Below are 23,052 nucleotides of genomic sequence, written 5' to 3'. Positions count from 1 at the left end.
CACTTTTCTTTATATAGACTGTTTTCTTCTCGTGCTTCTACCTTTCTTGGGTGTTTATAGGGAGATACAGTAGGGGCTACAACAGAAATGCTAACATTCCATACATCAACAACTTCAAATCCGGGAACACAAACATCTGCACTGTCTTCTTCAGTTTCACATTCAGGTGAGGGTGATCGCTCAGGTGGGTTGTCGCAAAATTTCTCCTTGTAGTGAGTGTAGTAATTCCTCCACAATGGATATTTCTGCAATACCTCTGATAGAGTTCCAACAACTGTGAAGTGCTTTCTGCTTTTCTTAAACACTATCTACTTGTGTCTTTTCTTCATAGTCCACACTGCTCATTCTTTCACTACTGTATTTTTCACTGATATTGTATCTAATAAAAAGTTCAAAGCAAACACAAAACTCAATGCAGTATGGGTTACATGCAAGTTCTCACTCATCTGTTATAAACAGAAGAGCAGTGGAAACAGTGTTGCCAACATGCATATTTTACACCAGAAATTCAGTGATCCGAAATATGCAGAATGTTGAAAAATGTTTAACATTTTACATGGAAAAATACTGCCCACTGTGTTTGCACTAACTACTAACATATTAACAAAACAATGTTTTGTGCAATTCTCAAAACTTTTTGGATGGGTGTTTTCAAATAAGTAATTTGTAAAAACTTGTAAAATGCAATTTTTTACATGTTTAGTAATAAATATTAACATAATACAGATATCTGGCATGCAGAAGATACTGTTTATAAATAAATAAGTAGCATCTAGTAATATGACAGAAAATAGAGCATCCTGTGACTTTCCAAACTAGAAAAAAAATTTAAGTGAAAAAATTAACTTAAATTACATATTTTTGTCTTAAATTTGTAAGTTAAAGGAAGACCGTTAGTGTTTGGGTATCAACTAAATTTCGAAACACCAAGAGGGAGCTGTAATACAAAACATCTCCCAGGTCTCCAGTACTTTTGGTTTATTAGTTATATTTCTTTTTTGCTCTCTACTGTTTTAAGAATTATTTACAAAATATACATTTTTCAAAGGGCCATAGCACTTACATAAATCAAGATAAAATGAAAATACTTTACTTCTTAACACTTATGACAGAGTCTAATATATATTTTTTCCAGAGGAATTCATGAGCACAAGTAGACATGACCTGTATGATTTGAGATGAAATCACCCTATAAAATGTAGGAACATAAATGGTACAATGTTCCATGATTCAAAACACATTATAACTAGTAAAGGTGACAGAGACAACCAAAACCAAGAGCACTACAATTGCTTTTGCGAACTGTTACCAAACAGTTGTCATCAAAAACTTTCACTGCTCTCATGACTCTCTGTTCCTTTCTTATGCAGTTTAGTATAAATACTTATGAGAATTTTAACTTTTAAATAAATTTACACAGTGTATAGTATTTACTGTTTATTATAATCACATAAAATCAGTCAATTTAACACAAAAATGTGCTTCATCTATAATACTGAACAAAATATTTTGTTTCTTGTGATGTAACTTACATTACTTCACTTAAACCATTTCACAATGGAGAATGCTTCACTGCTTTATAACACTGAACTTAAGATCAAGCTGTAGCAGATAGAATGCCCAAGGATTTATATAAATGGTCTGTGTTGAAAGCTATCTGCATATTGGCTGCACCTGGTAGAAGACCCAGTGTTCCATAAATGATGGTACAAAGGCCTGGTCACGTGTAAATTTCACTGGTACGGGAAGCTGTTTAAGTTGTGACTCAAACATACTGAGAGCACTTGGGCATGACACTCCACTGGCCTACAACAAGTTTTGACAGTGTAAAAACAATACTGATAATTTCAGTAAAGTCAATAAAACAAAGAGTAACAGTGTGAATGACAGAACTGCAGCATCTGCTTAGTACATGACAAAACTGGAAAACTGTGATATATACAAAACAAACACAATAGATGTATGGTTTTGAGTAACAATATCTGTTCTTCACAAAAGAAAACAAATTTAGGATAAAAGTAAAAGTAGTGGGTGAGGAACAAGTATTTTGGAATCCTTGGTATGCAGAAAAGATACAATACGTTCAGGTATTATAAGTAATATTTTCTTACTTTCCTACCTAAAAAGAATGAGATACAGGTTGCAGTTAAGCTAAATGACTGTCTTGTCATTTGTATATCTGTCCATCCAGCAGAAGCCGTTCCAATTTGTTTGTTGTAAGCGTACTTATTCTACTGCTATTTTGCTACTAATGTAACTGTTTGCTTAATATAAAAAATCTGATAGGTCAATTAAAGAGATTCACAATTATGGTATATTAGAGTAGTTTCACTGTAAAATCTTTCATACTGGTTAGTATATGGCAACACGATATCATTAGGAAGCATCCAATAAACAGGCTGAGAAAATTAATTAAAAACACACTCACATGCGCGCACACACACACACACACACACACACACACACACACACACACACACACACACACACACACACACACACATATGCGCATTTGCATAAGAGAGAGAGAGGGGGGGGGGAGGGAGAGGAAGGGTGGTGGTGGGTGGGGGAAGGAGTCAGGGCTAAGGCTAGGAATAGCAAAAACATACATGAGAAGCACAAAATAAAATTAAGAAAATGAATAATTAATTAAAATAAATACTAAATGATGGTCAGAAAGAAATGGGAAAATCTGAAACCAAAAAGAGGGACAGAAAAGGAAGAGGAGAATGGAGGAGCAGAGGCAGGATAGCTGAAAGGGGGCAGAGGCAGTAAGAAGATGGGGAATATGGACGTTTCAGGTCAATGGATTGCAGAACTGTGAGATGTGCTGGTTTTAAGCAAGTGTACAATCCTGAGGCAAGGGCATGTCACCTCCTTTAGGATAATGCCTTGTAAAAGATTGTGGCATTCAAAAAAAACTTTAAGGTGAGAACATCTTTTCCTAATTAATAACTGATCTAATTTTCATCAAGTGCTTAGAGTGACCATTCTGTGTGTGTACTTTATGCATGATTTCCAGTATGACTATTGCTTGAATCTCATGGTGAAAACAATTAGGTTTTGTGTTGAATTAATAAAGAAAAATAAAACTGTGAGTCCAGCTGGGCCCAAGAAAACAGTCTATCAATAATGGTAAAAATGTGTCATAAATAATAACATCTGCTAATATAGTTGTTAATGTTGTGAGTACTAGTATTAAATCTGCAATAGTGTCTCAACTTACATGAGTCATGTACTTTCCCGTTCGTTTTAGAACTTTGAATGAGATATTTAAAATTAGCCTGATGAAATCCCACAGTTCTCCTTGTGGTGTTGACGATAGTGGTACGTCAGTAAGGTCAGCAAACACATAGTCAAATTGCTTGCCTTCTTTGATGAATTTCTCAAGTACTTTTACACAGTCATCAACAATAATCTGTGAAAAGAAAAAAAAATACAAGTTAATGTGATCACAAAGCATACACTGGCAAATGCAAGACAGTCCCTACATTGGAATGCTCAGACATATTTGTGCTTGTGGCACCTCCAATGGAATGCATTTATGAACAGCATTTGATTCAATATTGCTTGTGTATGGAAGCTACTGACACTGTAGATATTAGTCAACAGTAAGTTACAAAAATAACTAAAAAAAATGCAGATAGTATAATGGTAGTGGCAGCAGTGTTGTAAAAGCATACAAAAAAAGTTAAAAATTGAACTGAGTGTTCAACATTGAACTCAGCTTAATTTGCCTATAGGCTGATAATTATCAGATATTATGAGATATATGGAGTTAAGAAAGTAAAAAGTAATTAGTTATCCAAAACATTTACGACATAATAGTTATGATCACAACACTTCCTTGTATGGCAACAGCAACATATCTCCTAAATATGAAGCAACTTTGATGAGCATTCTTCCAATAGCAAGTTTGTAAGCCAGTTCTGTACAAACCTCATAGTTCTCTCCTTTATACTGATCTAGACAGTTACCACAACAAGAGCGAAGATGTTTCTGACATGCCTGCATCACCTGCTCATCAATCTGTAAAAAGAGGAAATTAACAGTGTAAAAGTTACAATGCACTAGCGAATTATTCATTAGGTTATGTGGGACCATGCCAGCCGAAGTTACTTCAATATGGAATGAGATAATGTATAGTTTACAGAATACTGATAAAAAATTTATAAATCAAATGAACTAAATAACTAAGAAACAAAAGCAAAAATTGTTAGAGAGTGTACAAATAAATAACATATCTGAGAGAAAAATTTTCATCTACTGCAAGCAACTATAGTACACGGGTATGCCTCAACATAACATTCCAACCATGATTTAAAGACCTTTGTGTAGGAGAAGTGTTAACTAACAGCAAATTGTTTGTCCATCTTGCATTCACTGAATAAAAACTGTAGATTAATCTGAATGAGTCAATATTGTTAATAACAAATCCTATTGTGGTGTATATGTACATGAATGGCAGAGGCAGAATTCCAGGACATCTAAACAAAGTTTGTAAACTGACACTGCAGATCTGTCTAACTTTTTATGGGCTAGTAATATTCTTGGTCAGTACACAAAGTTGCCCCAAAATATGATACCCCACAAGTAATATAGTGAAAGTAAGTGCTGTAAACAAGCCTTCAAAACATTACATGTCAGTGTCAGAAACTGTGGTGATATTATTCTTGTAGAGAAGACAGCAGCACTCAGTTTCTGTACATGATACTTGCAAGACAGCTTTCCATCAGCTATCACTCTTAAGAATTTAAAATGGACAACTTCACTGACTGTTTGACCAGCTGGGGACAATAAAATTTTGATTTCACAAGAGTTCAGCATTAAGTACACATTCCATTTTGATGTACTAGGGTGTTACTCCACTTTGTGAAAAACATGCACTGATGTTATCAAGAACTCAATATCCTGTTTCAGAGCATGCTCCACAACTTGTGCCATCTAGATTTTCCTCCAGATACCACTTTCTTAGAACTCTGCAGCTGGGAACTGGTGTTACAATCTGTTCTTGATTATCGCTAACTACCTGGCCTTAATTTACGTTTATTTCTTTGATCACAGCATTTCTTTTCAGCAACTGTTCTTTCCTTCACTTCTTTTTAGTTTCTATATCTTTTATTTTCTGACCTATCAGTTTTTCCCTGCCATCTACCTCTACCACATACAATGTACTTAGCTTTCTGCTCTTATCAACTCATGCATGATGTTATGTCAGTAATCTCTATCTTACTTACTGCCCTATCATCCACCTTTTAACTCTCGGGTTTTCAACTGTTGTCCAGAGCAGTCCCCAACAATCAGTCTTTCCTTCTCATCCCATCTGGTAAGCCTACCCTGACCCAGGGTTCTGGGCAACCTTTCTGAACTCTCCGCATTTCTTAAACCTCACCAGTCCTTTTTCTTCATACCAGTTCCCACCCCTTTGACCCTTCTGCCAGAAGAAGGAGTCTCTGGCTCCAAAAGCTTGCATATTTACTTGAGGTTTATCTATGTTTCCTTGTGCCATTGCTTGGTGAGTAGATTTTATCTATCCCCATTATGAATACTCTATTAGTTAGATTATTTACATTGCATTATATGTATTTCACAACACAACTTGTGTCATCTGCAAAGAGAATTTTCTTTGAATCACCTGTCTGATACATACCAAGAAAAGTAATAAACACAGAACACAACCCCTATGGCACCCAAGGCTTTGCACAGGTCTCACCCTAACAGGTTTGTTCCCTTGTCTGCATATCACATAAAATATCAGCTTAAAGTGCACACCATACAGCATTCCATTACATTGTGTTGTACTGTGAATAGACTGCAAACATAACTTTGTTCATCTTAATTCTCACTCTACAGAAAATTATTGTTATTTAATGAAGAACTACCAATTTAATATCCAACGATAATCAGGCTCCCCCCCCCCCCCCCCCCCCCCACTCCCCACCCCAGTCCCGAGTACTGATATGGAGGAAATATCAGGCCTGTCCACTGACATGACGGTGTCTTTAAATACCACAGCCCCGCATTTGTCTGGCAGGTTTCACTATTCTCTGAAGCCTTTGATATGCACATATGGAATCAGAGTGATTGGCCTTGCTTGTATTTATGCTTTTCAATTTGGATTGCTTCATGGGTGGTTTGCACAACCTAACCTGATGATGACATTCACTATGCTATGTACTTTGCTTTTGGCTAGTCATTCACTTTGTGAAATCCACCATCAAGCACAGTAACTGCCTGTTTGTTCCACCAGTCACTGTGTCATTGCCAGTGTGATTTATCAAACTGCATCCTACCAATGCTGAGTTGACAGAAACATGGTGATGAGGACTTACTCAGTATGCAGCTATTCACTGGGAAACATGGCTCATGAGTTTCTATAGCTGTGGCTGCAATGGCTGCAGCTGCAGTAGGAACAACTGCAACAACAGCAAGAAAAGCAATGGAAATTCCAGCAACAATAGCAGGAATTTTTGTTATATATACTGCAAAATGAACAACAGCCTGTGGCTGTAGCATCACCACCTTCTTCTCAACCATCATTTGCTTTGATGAGGCAAATTAAAGTTGGGAGTTCTATTAGCACAGTTTTGTTCTTCACTGCAAGGCAAGTCATGTAACTGACTTCAGTGTCACAATGGATTCTAACTGTGGTCTAACAAAAAATTGTTTCAAGTGGTGCAGACGTTACACATACTCTTGGACCCCTATACCTTGAGCTTTTTTCATGTTCATGGTTTGATGACTGTCATCAAACCATGAACATGAAAAAAGTCACCAAATCCACACTGTTGCAACTAAGTCCAAATTTAACAGTACATAATCAGAATAAATTAACATACACAGTATGGTCTGTTGACAGTTTGCCTCAGCAGTTAGCACACAAGTGGGATTTTTCATGTAAATAGTAAGATGCATAATATGCCAAATCATTACTCTGTTATGTTAGTATACATCTAGCTCCTGATATGGAAGTTAATGCAAAGGATTTAGAGCCATCTGTCTAATCCTGCTTGGCTATCTGAGTGGGTCATAGCACAGCTTCTCTACATGGTAACCACCATTCAACCACATCTAGTGAAATTACATCTGGATCTATCATCTATATAATCTACACCAGGGCTTCAAATTTTTGTATTTAACATTGTTATCTACTAATATTTTGTTTTCTAATGAAAGTTTGCCTTGAAAAACTTATTACCAAAAACAGAGTGTGACAAAAAATTTTAATGGTCACTGTAATAAAAAGAATAAACTAGACAGTAATTGTGAATACATACCTCTACCATAGTAACAAACTTTGGTTTCTCTTTCAAAAGTTCCCATAAAAGAGCTCCATCTCCTCCACCCAAAATCACTATCTCTTTTCCTTCATAATTTTCCTTCCCTCGCTGCATTAATGTTTCTGTGTATATCAGATCACTTTCAGCCAAATCTGTAGACAAAATATAAGTAGATTATTAGATTGACTCATTCCATGCACCACACACACACACACACACACACACACACACACACACACACACACACACACACAGATATGATGTATACAAATAAATATGAAGATTACTCACTCTGATGTTCATCCAGAACAAGTAAATTTCCAAGTGTTCGAGAATGCATAATTCTTATTCTCTGATAAGGCGAAGTAGTTTCATATACAATACTGTCAATGTCATATTCCAAAATACGGTCATCTGTAGATAAACAATTTCAAACACATTACAGAATTGTAAATATGTTTATAAGGGATTCACATGCTACAATTCAACTGTATGGAATTTTATGACCATGGAGCTGAATGCAGTTACACATTACTTAATGGAAATTTTAATTCAGTACTTAATGTACTCATAAAATACAAGAATAATCTATTACAGCACAAAACAGTACAAATGTTTTTATCAAGTGATAATAAAATCAGGGTAAAGCATTTTTCTGAGCCAACAATGCTCCTAACATTTTCATTTTACCATATGCTGAAGCAAAATGACTTTTTAAAAGTGAAATTGCAGTGTGCATATTTTAGCAGTATTGAGAGCATCTGATAGAGAAGTCTATTGATATAATGTTGGCTGTGGTTTGCAGTCAAATATTTCAGAAAAGACACAAGGGATGCTCATTTTGTGTACGTGAAGAAGAGCATTCATGAGTGCTTTAAAAAGAGGGCGACAGACATTACACTAGTTGTAGCCTGCAGTTAAGTATCTCATAAAGACACACAAGGAATGTGTAATATATTAGACCAACCAAATCAGCACAGGTCCTCATATTTGACCCAGTTGTCCACTTCAACCAACAAGAGAACTTTCACTGTATACCACAACAAGCACTATACCACTGTATTCTTCTTGAAAAATGATTCTCAAATTCTGATAAAACATAGTCATTTTAAATAAGCAGTATTTGTTTCACAATGTTTTTAAGCGGGAAAAATATGTTATGAGCACTATCGTGAGAGCCAAATGCTCACTGGCTAACAAAGTATAATTTGTCCATAGATTTTTTGATATGTTGACAGTCCTGGAGATATTCCAAATTAACAACATGGATTATGCACGTCTCATTGCTGTTTACTGCTACTAGTGCATGTGAGTGTGTCGAGTGTAGTGTCACCGCATGTACGTGTTTGAATTGGTCACCAACTGCAGATTAGAGATTAGATTAGATTAGATTAGATTAATACTTGTTCCATAGATCATGAATACGACACTTCGTAATGATGTGGAACGTGTCAGGTTAATAAAAGATGTCTGTACAAGAAATTACATTACACAAAATATTGCATGACACTAATGATTAAGAGTTGTCATCTAGAAATTCTTTTAATTTATTTTTAAATGTTAGTTGGCTATCTGTCAGGTTTTTGATGCTGTTTGGTAGGTGCCCAAAGACTTTTGTGGCAGCATAATTTACCCCCTTTTGTGCCAAAGTCAGATTTAACACTGCATAGTGAAGATCATCCTTTCTCCTGGTGTTGTAGCTATGCACACTGCTATTACTTTTGAACTGGGCTGGATTATTAACAACAAATTTCATAAGTGAATATATATACTGTGAGGATCCTTAGATCCTTAAATAGATGTCTGCAGGATGACCGTGGGTGGGCTCCAGCAATTATTCTGATTACACGTTTTTGTGCAATGAATACTTTTCTTCTCAACGATGAATTACCCCAGAATATGATGCCATACGAAAGCAGTGAATGAAAGTAGGCATAGTAAGCTAATTTACTGAGATTCTTATCACCAAAATTTGCAATAACCCTAATAGCATACGTAGCTGAACTCAGACGTTTCAGCAGACCATCAATGTGTTGCTTCCAGTTTAACCTCTCATCAATGGACACACCTAAAAATTTTGAAAATTCTACCTTAGCTACAGACTTCTGTTCAAATTCTATATTTATTACTGGAGTTGTGCCATTTACTGTACGGAACTGTATATACTGTGTTTTATCAAAATTTAAAAAGAGTCCGTTTGCTCAGAACCACTTAATAATTTTGTGAAAAACATCATTTACAATTACATCACTTAGTTCTTGGTTTTTGGATGTTATTACTATACTTGTATCATCAGCAAAAAGAACTAACTTTGCATCTTCATCAATGTGGAATGGTAAGTCATTAATGTATATCAAGAACAGTAAAGGACCTAAGACCGAACCCTGTGGGACCCCGTGCTTGATAGCACCCCAGTTTGAGGAATCAGCTGTTGTTTTAACATTACACGAACCACTTATTTCAACTTTCTGCATTCTTCCAGTTAAGTATGAATTAAACCATTTGTGCACTGCCCCACTCAAACCATAATGATTTAGCTTATCTAAAAGAATTCCATGATTTACACAATCAAAGGCCTTTGAGAGATCACAAAAAATACCAATGGGTCATGTCCGGTTATTCAGAGCATTTAATATTTGATCAGTGAAAGCATATATAGCATTTTCTGTTGAAAAGCCTTTCTGAAAACCAAACTGACATTTTGTTAGTACTTTATTTTTACAAATATGGGAGGCTACTCTTGAATACATTACTTTCTCAACAATTTTTGATAGAGCTGTCAGAAGAGAGATTGGGCGGTAGTTGTTGACATCCGACGTATCCCCCTTTTTATGCAATGGTTTTACAATGGCATATTTCAGTCTATCAGGGAAAACACCCTGCTCCAAAGAGCTATTACATACGTGGCTGAGAATCCTACTTATCTGTGGGAAACAAGCTTTAAGTACTTTGCTGGAAATGCCATCAATTCCGTAAGAGCTTTTACTTTTCAGTGAGTTTATTATTTTACTGATTTCAGAGGGAGAGGTTGGTGGAATTACAGTTGTTTCAAACTGCGCAGGTATGGCCTCTTCTATTAATAGCCTTGCCTCTTCTAGTGAAGATCTAGATCCTATTTTCTCCACAACATTTAAAAAATGATTATTCAAAATATTTTCAATTTCTGATTGTTTGTTAGTGCACTTGTCATTCAGTTTTATTGCACTAAAGTCTTCCTGTGCTCTTGGTTGCCCTGTTTCCCTTTCAATAATATTCCAAATTGCTTTAATTTTATTATCAGAGTTACTGATCTCAGACATGATACACATGCTTCTGGACTTTTTAATAACTTTTCTTAGTACCGCACAATAGTTTTTATAATATTGAACAATTTCGGGGTCAGTACTCCCTCTGGCTGTTAGATACAGTTCTCTTTTGCAGTTGCAAGATATTCTTATTCCTTTAGTTAGCCAAGGTTTTTTATATGTTTTCTTGGAATTATGTTTAACTATTTTCTTGGGAAAACAATTTTCAAATACCCTTAAAAATGTATTGTGAAATAAGTTATATTTCAAGTTTGCATCGGGTTCCTTATACACTTCATCCCAGTCTAGCTGCTGTAGGCTTTCCCTAAAGTTTGCAATATTTATATTGTTAATTGAACGCACTGCTTTGAAAGTCTGATTTATTATACTGCATGGAGCTATGTCATGTACTGTAACAAGCTGTGCACTATGATCTGAAAGACCATTCTCAACATGATAAGCATTTATGTCCTTAAACTTATCTTGGTCTATAAAAAAGTTATCTATCAATGTACTGCTGTTCTTTGTTATCCGAGTAGGAAAATCAATGACGGAGCTCAAATTGAAAGAACTGAGTAATACTAAAAGGTCATTCTTCCTATTACACTTAAGCCAGCTGCCGGAGACTGCCTGTCTAAGACGTGCGCGTGATGTAGTCTCCACCACACCATTTGCCAGTGACTTGCACATGTATATATGCAGAGCAGCACTCATTGACTCTCTTTTTATGTTCTTACAATTGTACTATTCACATCAGTGCCCTGTGCCTAGTTATGTGGGGATCAGTGAGAGTCTGATTTCCATTACTGTTCAGCAGTTCATAAATAAAGCCTATGCTACCCCTTGGCAACACCACATCCTCACTACACTACATGAGTGGGACCTTCTCCCAATTGTTATACAGAACTTTCTATCACTCCACGTCTTCTGAGCTCAAGTCAGTGTTTCACACAGTTCCCATTTCATCAAAGAGGATGGTGTCTTGTACGGCTCCGTACTGAGAGTACCTCTCTTTTTAGTGGCCATTAATGGTCTAACAGCAGCTGTGGGGTCCTCAACATCACCTTTTTTTATGTGATCACAACTTTTGCATTTTCTTCCACTCATCTACTATTGGTGTGGCTAAACATCGACTACAGGGAGCCACACTAAAGATGCACACATGGGGCCTCACCCACGGCTTTCAGTTTTCCACTGCCAAGACTTACGCCATGCACTTCTCTCACCATTGTACAGTTCCCCTGCACACACAGCTTTATCTCGGTGACCATCTCCTTAATGTAATGGACTTTTATCACTTTTTAGGCCTCATCTGTGATGCTAGCTTAATTCAACTTCAACATCTTCATTAGCTTAAGCAAAAGTGCTGACAGCACCTTAACATTCTTGGGTTCCTGAGTCACACCAAATGGGGTGCAGAATACCCTAAACAGCTGTACAAAGCCCTTGTAGAATTCCGTCTTGACCGTGGAAGCCTGGCATATGGTTCAGTATCATCCTCAGCACTGCGGATGGTTGCCCCTATACACCATTGTGTAGTTCGACTTGTGACAGGTGCTCTCTGAACAAGCCCAGTGAACAGCCTACTTCTGGAAACTGGGATTCTTCCATTGTGTATCAGGCGACAATTGCTTGCCAACGATACTGCACATGTTCGGAGTTTGCCTCAACATCCACATTACTGTCTTCTTTTCCCTAACAGCAGCCCAGATCAGGGATTACAATTGCCATCTGTGTCTGGTCCCTTCTCACTGAACTCGAGTCTTTCCCTCAATCACCTTTTCTCTGGGTCCACTCACATACTCCCCAATGGTGTATACCTTGACTACAGCTTTGTCTGGACCTATCACAGGTCCAAAAAGACTCAGTTCATCCTACAGTCCTCCATCACCTACTTCCCTCTATTCTTGACATATCCTAGACTTCAGAAGTAATTTACACAGACGGCTTGATGGTCACATTGGGTTCGCTTATGCTTATGCGGGGCGTACTGAACAGTGCTCCTTGCCATATGGCTGTAGTGTTTTCACTGCAGAGCTGATAGCCATCTCTTGCACTCTTGAGTACATCTGTTCCTTCTCAGGGGAGTTCTTCCTCATTTGTAGTAATTATTGAGTGCCTTATAAGCTCTCAACCAGTGCTATACTCACATCCTCACCATCCTCTGGTATTGATGATCTATGGTTCCTTTTATGTCCTTGAACAACATGGTTGGTATGCGGTCTTCATATGGATCCCAGGACACATTGTAATTCTGGGAAATAAACTTGCCGACAGGCTAGCCAAAGAGGCTACTCATAAATGGAGTCCGGAGATCGTCACACTAGAAAATTATCTCCAATTGGTATTATGCCATAAAGTTTTTGGTAACTGGCATACTGAATGGCATTAACTATGACCAATACATTACATGTTATAAAGGACACAACAAATGTGTGGAGATCACCCACAGAGTCACTCGCAGAGACCCCATTGTCCTTTGCCGACTCCACATTGGCCATACTTGGCTGACACATGGTTATCTGCTCCGTCGCAAGGACCCAGCCCAGTGTCGCTGCAGCTCTCAATTGACAGTGGTCCACATATTGTTGGACTGTCCAAATCCTGTTGCCCTGAGGCGGACTTTTAACCTCCCTGATGTATTACCTATGGTGGTAAGTGACAATGCCTCAATGGCTGATATAGTTTTAAGTTTTATTCAAGAGGGCGATTTGTATGACTCAATCTAAGGGTAGGTGTCTGGCCTTCTCACTCAGGCTTTCACCCTACCTTTATTTTAACTTTTCCTCATTTGGTCTGGTGCCATCTGTTCTGACTTGGTGTTCACCTCTTCACCATCTGTGTTTCTCTTGCGTTGTGATTTTAGGGTGAAAATTTTAATGTGCAGGGGAATGGTTGGCTCATCCCTTTTTTAGTCTTTCAATCTGCCAGCTCAGGGTGTCTGATATATTGTTTTAAAACCTTCCATCATTTCTTCCTTATAGTTAATGTTTTCCATTTTTGCTTGCTACTTTCATTTTCTCCTTTGGTGTGGTTACACACTTAGTTTTACACATTTTGTTCCTTCCCTGTATTTCAGGTGATAGGATTCTTTTGGAGTACGATTTTAATCCTTGACCTGTGTGACTAAGAAAAACGGCACTGATGAACATCTAGTTTAGTCCCTTTACCCTACAAACTAATCAACCAACTACAGCGACAGGAGTTGAATTATACTGATATTGCAAGAAACCAAACCAGTCATACAGGGCCTGGGCAAGTGTCAATATGTTACTGACACCTGTAATAACTCTTACACAGGCCAATGGTGTGCAATGTAATTATGTGTTAAGTCCAGAGAAGATACTGCACTAGAAGGCAAATAGCACAATTTTCTGAAGTTTCTCTGGCAGTAGGTGATCAAATTGAAGCACGAGGCAATGTGTCACTAGTGTCAGAAGATGTGTCCACCAGGATGACAGCTGGTGTGAGGAAGTGGCAGTGGCAACATTAAACATGTGGGCCAAATGCTGAATTGAACAAGGTCAGCCCAAGCAGCCTCAATTGACATAGTGTCAACATTCTCTGTCTCCCAAGTTATTTATTGAATTAAGTGTTTTTCATTGAATTATCCGGCTATAGCTCGACACAACTTCTGCAGTAACGTTACGGAATCCCCAGACTTATGACACCAGTCATGCAGAAGGACCTCAGTTACACCAATGTGGAAGCTCATCAGTTATAACAGGAAGCTCACCAGTTATAACAAACAGAACATTGACATGTTGCAACAATTTATGGTATCTACCTCTTACAAATCAGTGGTTTGCTCCATAATATTTGCTGGTGCCATGATACTTGTAATTTGCTGTTGCCAGTTTTGAGACTTTCTATCACCAATGCTGTTCACCTTGTGTCCAATCAGATACAGTATTCTCAGTTGGAAATATTGTGTGAGGAGAGTCTAATTTCCATTACTGTTCATGAATCAAGCCTTTATTTGGGTTACTTGAACCGTCTTCATGTATTACTTGGTTACTACACTCGTATTACCTGCACTCCAGTTGGAAAACAGGAACCCAGTGGAGTAATGCACAGAAACATATCAGCAAGATAATGACAATACCAGAATGTGGGATGTTATTGCCTTCCAGTCACTAATCTTTTATCCTCTTTGAGCACAAAGAACACTGTACAAAATAAGAACTTGCAATATGAAATTTAAAAAAATGAACATTAACTACAATTACAATATGGGAAGTCCTGAGTAGAAACAATGGAGGGACTACAAGTAACCACTTATGGTGTATTTAACGCCTAAAGCTACCAAAATCCATTTAAACAAAATGGAAACAACCTCCAATTCCCTCTCATTCTCACTCTACATTCACGGTCTCACCTATGCAGTCTTTATCATCTTCTGATCTCGCCTCCCTCTCCCAACCTACTCCTCAACTTCACTGTGCGCACCTGCAGTCCACCTGTCTGTGCACGGGTGAGCTCACAAATTTCACATTTCCACTCCATCCCCTTGCTGTCTTCCTAGCCTGGCCCCCTTCCCTCCCCTTATCCATCTCTACCTTTCTTGATTTACTATTCAATCAAAAAGAATGAGCAATTCTTAACTCTTTGGATTATACACCTCTTCTTTAAACTTGCTTTGGTTTTTTTGTGTTAGCAATTGCTGACAGTGCAGAAAGAGATGATTGCCTGCTTATGGCATAAAATATAATATGACACACGAGCTTTACACAAATGGCCTCCCTATTCATTCTTTGAGAGGCAATCAAATGAGAACTGAACACCTGCCATAATGTGACCATGGACTGGTTCCATTGAAAAGTAATCACTGCAAGCATTAATACATTTATTCTACTGGGAGCCGATATGATCAATTCTTAGCCCAACCGAAACCGATGTACATGCATGTCTTTCTTAAGGTCACCAAAGATGTGAAAATCATGTGATAAAAGATTAATCACAAAACTTGAGTCTTTGTCCAGCTGTCAGTGAGGGGCATGTGTTGTTGTGCAACAGGATAATTCCTGTCCAACAGAATTCCGAGGCCCTCTGACTCTACGGCACGTTGCTGCTTCTGCCGCGATCTGACTGTTGTTCCACACTTAAGGAACTTGATGAACAGAGGAAGCATCCTGTTGCACAATAACGTCCACTCCCACGCTGTCAATTAAACAAAAGATACATTTCGACAATTTGCTTGGGCAATACTGCAACATCCTCCATACAGCCTGGATCTTTCATTGTGTGATTTTCACATCTTTCGCGACCTTAAGAGAGACGTGCATGGACTTCGGTTTCAGGCTGATGAGGAATTGATCATCTTGCCTCCCACTGGGATAAATGTCTTGATGTGTATGGCAATTACTTCTGAATGGAACAATTACATTATCAAGTTGTGATGGGTGTTTGGTTTCCATTTGACTGCTCCTTCTATGAGAGTGTTGCAGTATTCATGAACAAGTACAAGAGCATACAATATTGACAATATGTGTACAACTGAAAATGCACATTCTTCATGGATTCCCACTTTCCACACAATATTCACTTTCATTTTCTGGTCGTTACTTGCTATCTCCTTGTGAACCATGCTTTGTTAGCACTATTTGCACCTGGGTAAGAATGTATGAACTATTTCAATAGTCACTGGTGCAGATATGGAAAAGTGCTGACACTTGCACTGTAACTGGTTGATATGCTAGTTGTTCAGTCTTTTTCCAGAAAACAGACTTGATTGAATTTCAATCATTATTATTTTTCACCAGACAAATATTTGTTGCATTTTGTTATTCTATCAACTAGGCCCACGTCTTATGAAGAATTTTTTCATAATAAATTTCAGATATTATTCTCTTGCTGGGAAAAACATAATGTGAAGGCAAGGACTGCTAAAGAATAGACTGACTAATAATGATCGAAAATTTATTGAGAAATGGTATACCAGATAATATGAGGTTGTTTTTTAAAGATAGTGAACTAGTTCCAAAAATGTAGCTCTTTTCCATGTTTAAAAACTGCAAGTATCTCATTTTGTTTCTATACTTCATACATACATTCTTACTGAAGGGAATAATTTGTTACTGTACTCTACAATTTAAACACTCAGTCAGTAATAATAAGGCACATGTGAAATAAGCCTACCTGTTGCTGTGAAGTATCTGTCGACAACAGCTCCAAGTTCTATGGCCGGAAAGGCATTGCTCCTTTTGCCATGACATTTCTTGGTTAAACTTTGCTCAAGTTTCCGAATACACTGGAATAAACGATATTTCAACTGAAATTACTGCTCTCCTAGATATCATTAAAATTATAGTTTTTGGAAAGTTAGTTTCAAGGGATTGCTGCAGAAATGAATATTGTGTACTAGCTCATGTGCTGGAAACATTCCACAATATGTAGCATTGTACTCTGGCTTGGAACTGAAGAGATGATTAAATCAAATCAAATATTTTTACAAGTGGAGCTCAACCAAGATATTCATACTAGAATCCATTCTGAAATCTATAATTTCTGATATACGCTTTTTGACAGTAAGTCTATCTTATAAAACTTTACTCGTTCCATATCCCACATAGAGTGCTGGTTAAAACATGACTCATAATCGGGGGACAAAGGATCAAATTCCTGTTCAGCCATCCAGATCCAGATGTTTCAGGGTTTCTTTAAATCATTCGAGGCAAATTCTGAAACGGCTCCTTCATTAACTAAGTCAATGGAACTCATATCAAATCAGAAACAATAAAAAATAAAACAGCACCAACACTGGTAATGTGACAATCTTGATTGCAGCTGTCTTGACCTGTGTTATTGGGTTAATGGTTGTATGTGACCACAGTATAGATAAACATCATATACACGTAAAAAACAGCACTTGTACAAAAGAGTATTATCATCTCTCTTATGCCAAAAATGCGGATGTGCCAAAATGGTGATTCTGAATTAAGTGAATCAGGGAGTTTAATTTTTTGTGTTCCTTGCTATGGAAAAATCTTTAATATGATTAGTTGTGATAGTGTTGAAGAAAATGGAAAGTCCAGTACCTTCAAAGTTCAAAAGAAGTATACTTTGTAGTGCCATAACAACGAATGTAGCACATTCATCATTTTGACACTCTGGTGACTCATACCGCGTAACATCAAAAGGATGTATGTGGCAAATCATCGTCTTGGTGCTGCACTGAATGCTCACTGTGCAAAAATGGATGTTTTACATACATTGATTAGATATACCAACAAATTGTATTATGTGCAATTACAATTACATGTTTTGTCATTATTTGTGTCACCTCATGCATAACAATGTATTGAGACAGGGGCGATTCTAGAAGTCGGTCGAGAGAGGAGGGGGTGGGGGGGGGGGGTCTTAGGAGGGAGAGGGGGTTTGGGGGACTGGAATACCACTTAACTAAAGGAGAGTTGGGGTCTTCCACTGACAAACTGGTAAAATTTGGTTTTGCATAAAGCACTTTTGGGTAACTGTTTTGGAGTTCAAGGTAAAAAATGTGTATTAATAAATAATAAGATGCCCATTTTAAGTTAAACGATATTTATTGGTTTAGATAGTAAGCTATTTGTTGCTCTTATTCTTTTGTTAAAATGTGTTTGAAATACATTGCAACCTATATTACTCAATAAAATAAAAAATAAAAAGTTTGAATCTGTTGGAGTAATATATTCACTGATTTCTTAAGTCATTTTATTCACTGCAATATGATACTCCATTGGAGGGGGGAGGGGCGGGCAATAGCCCCCTCCCTCCTAGCCACTGCCCCTGTACTGTGAATACTTCAGCTGTTCATTTATCTATTCAGTTCATTACAGCGATTATAAATATCAACTCTCATAGCTAAAGAGCACACCATTATTTTCAGAAAAAGTGTTCAATTTCGTAATTCAGTCATGAGAAATATGAACATATTTTGCTCTCTTATCTTTAAATATGAAAAAAAACTTTGTTCTTTAGATGGTCACAGGTATACTGAAATCTTACTTGTCAACTATCAGATGTTTTAGATTCACGTTAGAAAAATTTCAGCCTTCAGACTGTATTGAAACAAACAGCTCTGGTGATGACTGTATTGTTAATTGGGGCAATAACATCAGTAATATAGATACATGCAACCAAGATGAAAGAAACCTACATAAAGATGTAGTAGAAGAAGATGAAATAACATTCTTTATGAACCCACTGAGATTTTCATCACTCATACCTGCTCTGTATCAAGAATAATGGCATACACCAATATTTTATGTTAGCAGACATAGACCACCAAATCAAGAAGTATATGTTTTAAAAAACATGGAAAGGTCAGATGAACAAAACCAGTTTGTTGCAAATCATATGCAAAAATGGCCAAGAAGCGAATAATAAAAAATATACAAAGTAGCTAAAAGTATGTGCCTCAGAGCAAACTGCCATGATATTTTCATATCTACCTTAAACGTGACTGTAGTTATGACAGAAGTACTCTTTCAAAATGCTGTGATGGTATGTTAAGCAACACCAGTGTGGCAGACACCAACTGCATAAGCTGTCAGAGAGTATGGTGATCATATATGCCAGCACCTCTTGAGTTATGCTACCACATCATTAAGATCTCCACCTGTGGCTGATATCAATGGGGCCAGGCAGGTGGATTATGTGTTTGCAATGTAAGTGGACAAAAAAAGAAGGTATTTCAATTCAAGCCTGAGTATTACTGTAAAAGAGGCCCTACAATGTTAAATACGAAGAGGATGAATGCAAACATGAATGTCGATTCCCACACACATACGAAAAAACTTTCAATTTCTAAAACAAACATTAAGAACCTGCTCACTACATGCAAGAAACAGTTGAGTCTAAAGAAATCCCATTCACATTATCATTGTCCATTGAATGGTGGAAATGTTGGGAATATATTAGCAGGAGATCTTGTCAAGAATTAGAGAAAATTCATTCCTACATAAAATTGCTGATTACTTCTATCCAGTCACTTGCTGACCAGTGTGATGTGGCAGTAGAAGAGAGCAATGGGAAAGTTTAAGCTTTAAATTTCTTATTTAAGAAATCATTCACACTGAAAGATCATACCAACATATTATCATTCGACCATCACAGAGACTCCTGGAGGACATAGTAGCAGGTGTCCCTGGCTTAAATAAGTAGCTGAAAGAGTTGAAAGCAAATAAGTCACCAGTTCCAGATGAAATCCCAATTCGGAGGGGATCAAACAGCAAGGTCATCGGTCCCATCAGATTAGGAAAGGAGGGAAAGAACTCAGCCTGACCTATCAAAGGAACCATCCCCACATTTGCCTGAAGCAATTTACGGAAGTCATGGAAAACCTAAATCACAATGGCCAGATGTGGGTTTGAACTGTTGTCCTCTCGAATGCAAGTACAGTGTGCTAACCACTGCACCACTTTGCTCGGTTTCATTGTATAGGTGTTTGGGGAAGAGGGGTTATGAATACTTAGTAGTTAACCATAGTATTCAGTTTAAAGATCGTGACACTGAGGCTTGCACTAACACCATAGGGGAATTTTTGGGGGGCAATTAAATCTGCAATCTCATTTAGATTAGTATCTCCCTGGCAAAAGATAATTTCTGAGAATTTTTGTGTTTTTCGAGAGCTATAGTGAGGATATACATTGTAAGGTGTGATTGATTTTTGTTTTCTTTTTTTTTTCTTTGTGGGTTTTGTTTTTTGGGAACGGTATTGGATGGGCTGAGATTGGATTGTGAGTGGGAGGTTGATGGCATTTATGGAGATGATTTGTGGAGGCTTTTGTTGGTAGGTAATTTTTGTTTTGGGTTTGTTCTACAGTAAAATGTAAATGTCGTGTGACTAGGGCCACTTCAGCAACTTGCGCGTCGATGGGGATGAAATGATGGTGATTAGAGCAACACAACACCCAGTCCCTGAGCGGAGATATCTCCGACCCAGCCGTGAATCGAACCCGGACCCTTAGGATTGGCATTCTGTCGTGCTGACCATTCAGCTACTGGGGGCAGACTATTCTACAGTAATTGTGATGCTTTGTCTATTTTATATTCATGGTATTTCAGCTGCATTTTAAATATTCAAGTCAATATGGGCTTCTTTCAGTTTTCGAGTATTGGCTTCGGCGGTGTTTTGTGAGTTATGTAGGTGTATGAAGTTTAAGGTTGTAGTCTTTTTATTTGTTGTTTGCCAGAAGATATCAAGAACCACATTTGAGTTGTCTAAGTCAAAGGAAATGTGGTGTTTTGGTATCGTGGGCTTCGTTTGAGTTATATAAGTCTAGTGAAGTGTACGATTCCTGTTGGTTTTGTGGCTGTAGAGTTTCTCTTATAATATTTGTTTTGGCATGGTGTGGTGTTTCGTAATGTTTGATATTTATCTTGTCCCCGCCATAAAACTACTTCCTGCGGTTGTCCCATTAGTTTCATTCGGTTGTCCCGCTAGTTTCATTTTATTGTTAAAGTGAGACGTTTTTGTGTCGCTTTTATTTTGTTACCGTTTGTTGGCATGCGTACGTAGCAACGGTATCGTCGCCATTTTGTACACTCTGCAAGTTGACGTTTCCGCCATAATGACATTACAGGTCAAAGCAGACGGGTGGAATCGGACGCTTCCCTAATGCTGTGGTTAGGTTGCGGTCCCAGGATTACTTTCATTTAGTGGTAATAACAACCACATACTGCTTATAATGGAAAGCTGACTAAAACCAGAAATAAGTACTGCACATCTACACTTTACAAGCCACTGTGAAGTTAATGACAGAGGGAACTTCCCCCTTGTACCACGTATTGGTACACCTAAATTTTCGTTTAAAATGGAATATATAACAGAAAGACAGGTTAGATGTTGATGGCGGTAACATACCTATTTCGCTGGATAAAAAGAGTACAGCACATTACCTATGAATGACAGGTGTTCTGGTTTCAATTCTGGACCAGCCAGCCGACAGTTTTAATTTACTGATCAGTAATTTGAATTGACACAACATCGTTGGCAGAAGATCTAGGTAGATATGTTTATTCATTCCATCAGAAAGATTTTCGTTCACTCATAGTACTGCTCCTTTATAAAGCACATGTAAAGTGTATTTCTGTAGGTACTACCTGCATGTAGTTTTGTCGTGTTTGCGTTGCTGACGGTGGACAATGCAGTATGAAAAGTGTTCTCTGTAAGCGTTCCACTGGTCTTGAATAGCAGCAGGGGGCAGCCAAGATTAATGACCCAGTTCAATGGAGAGAACATCAATAACACCGCAAAATCCGTCCGTTATAGGAAACATTGTGGGGAGGTTTGAGATTTAACCCACAACAAGAGCTTTATGGCAACACCTCTTCTTACGTTGGTGACTGAACGATCCATGAAACATGCAAATAACAAATTAGGCTACCAAAAAACATAACTGGCTTTGAAGATTCCTTTCAGTATCATTTTAAGTCTAGACCGAACACCAACACGTTGTCGACCTCGATTACCGCTTACATTTTGAGTTCAAAAAACAAGAACAGAAATTATACTTTACTGGAGAACTCACCTCAAAATTGAGAAGTGGGTTCTCGTTGTCCTCCTTGTAATACTCGATAGCACAAATCACACCACCCGCCGAGAAACATTTGACACTCACTATAGAGTCTCTATCCGCTGTATACACTGATACAAATATGTCACCAACTTGCATACTTCTCTGAAACTTCAATAACGGAAGGTAATCGCCTAAGACACTTTCCACGTTTTCCAGTAACGTTTTCCGTTCATCTGCAAATACGACCGTAACCAAAATGTTACAAACGTAAAATTTAACTTTATAATTTTTTTCATTGCTGCACTACATTGTTTCAAATAACGATAACTAACTACGAGATGTAGTCATAAAACTTTAATTATCACAACAAAAAGTTAAGTTACGTAATTAGTTATTTGTTTGTTTACAGATACAGGTCTGCAGTCTTGGTGCACACAGAAATCACTGCGTCACATGATGGTAGTAATCCAGAACAGAGACTGCACGAACTGGCGCAGCACATTATTGTAGTGGAGTGTCGAGCGGTAATTCGTTTTCGGCAGCATCGGAAATGCTATAGCTTTATCAGATCAATACAGACGGCTAAAGAAAGTCATCTGGATCGACATGGCCACAACATTTCGGCTGCTGCAGCTAAAAACAAATCATCGCACGACGCTTCGCTTCAATAAAGACCTGTGCCATTCTCCTTTCTCTCCTCTAGCGACGTGTTAAAGTACTATGGCATGGGGATATCAATGTACACCAGGGCTGCAAACTTAACGTATCGTTTTAATTTTTATTAGATCACAATTAAAACTTTATGACTACAACCCGTACTGTGTTATCGCAGCATTTGAAATGTGTCTTTAAAAATAGCGTAATTTACCTTTATTCGTAGTACATGAACGGTTGACAGAGAAACCTACAAGGATGGTGTCGACGGGCATGTTGGAGAGACTGGCTCGGTATCATGTAGACCCTGCTATATATCTGCCCTCTATGCGG

General features: G+C 37.8%; 1 protein-coding gene across 1 annotated transcript; it reads right to left on the bottom strand.

The window, feature by feature from the left end:
* Window positions 1-1,424: 1,424 nt before the first annotated feature.
* LOC126284548 (spermine synthase-like) lies at window positions 1,425-23,047 on the bottom strand. Its single transcript, XM_049983549.1, has 8 exons — window positions 22,934-23,047; window positions 22,078-22,298; window positions 16,703-16,814; window positions 7,572-7,694; window positions 7,278-7,432; window positions 3,940-4,029; window positions 3,227-3,418; window positions 1,425-1,806 (listed from the first exon to the last, which is right to left on the bottom strand). The coding sequence occupies exons 1-8, from the start codon at window positions 22,992-22,994 to the stop codon at window positions 1,654-1,656; spliced, it is 1,107 nt and encodes a 368-aa protein (XP_049839506.1). The 5' UTR covers window positions 22,995-23,047; the 3' UTR covers window positions 1,425-1,653.
* Between the last annotated feature and the right edge of the window lie 5 nt (window positions 23,048-23,052).

Source organism: Schistocerca gregaria, chromosome 8, assembly GCF_023897955.1.
Source record: "Schistocerca gregaria isolate iqSchGreg1 chromosome 8, iqSchGreg1.2, whole genome shotgun sequence".
NCBI classification, from domain to species: Eukaryota; Metazoa; Arthropoda; class Insecta; order Orthoptera; family Acrididae; genus Schistocerca; species Schistocerca gregaria.
This window is presented reverse-complemented; position numbering and strand designations above follow the sequence as displayed.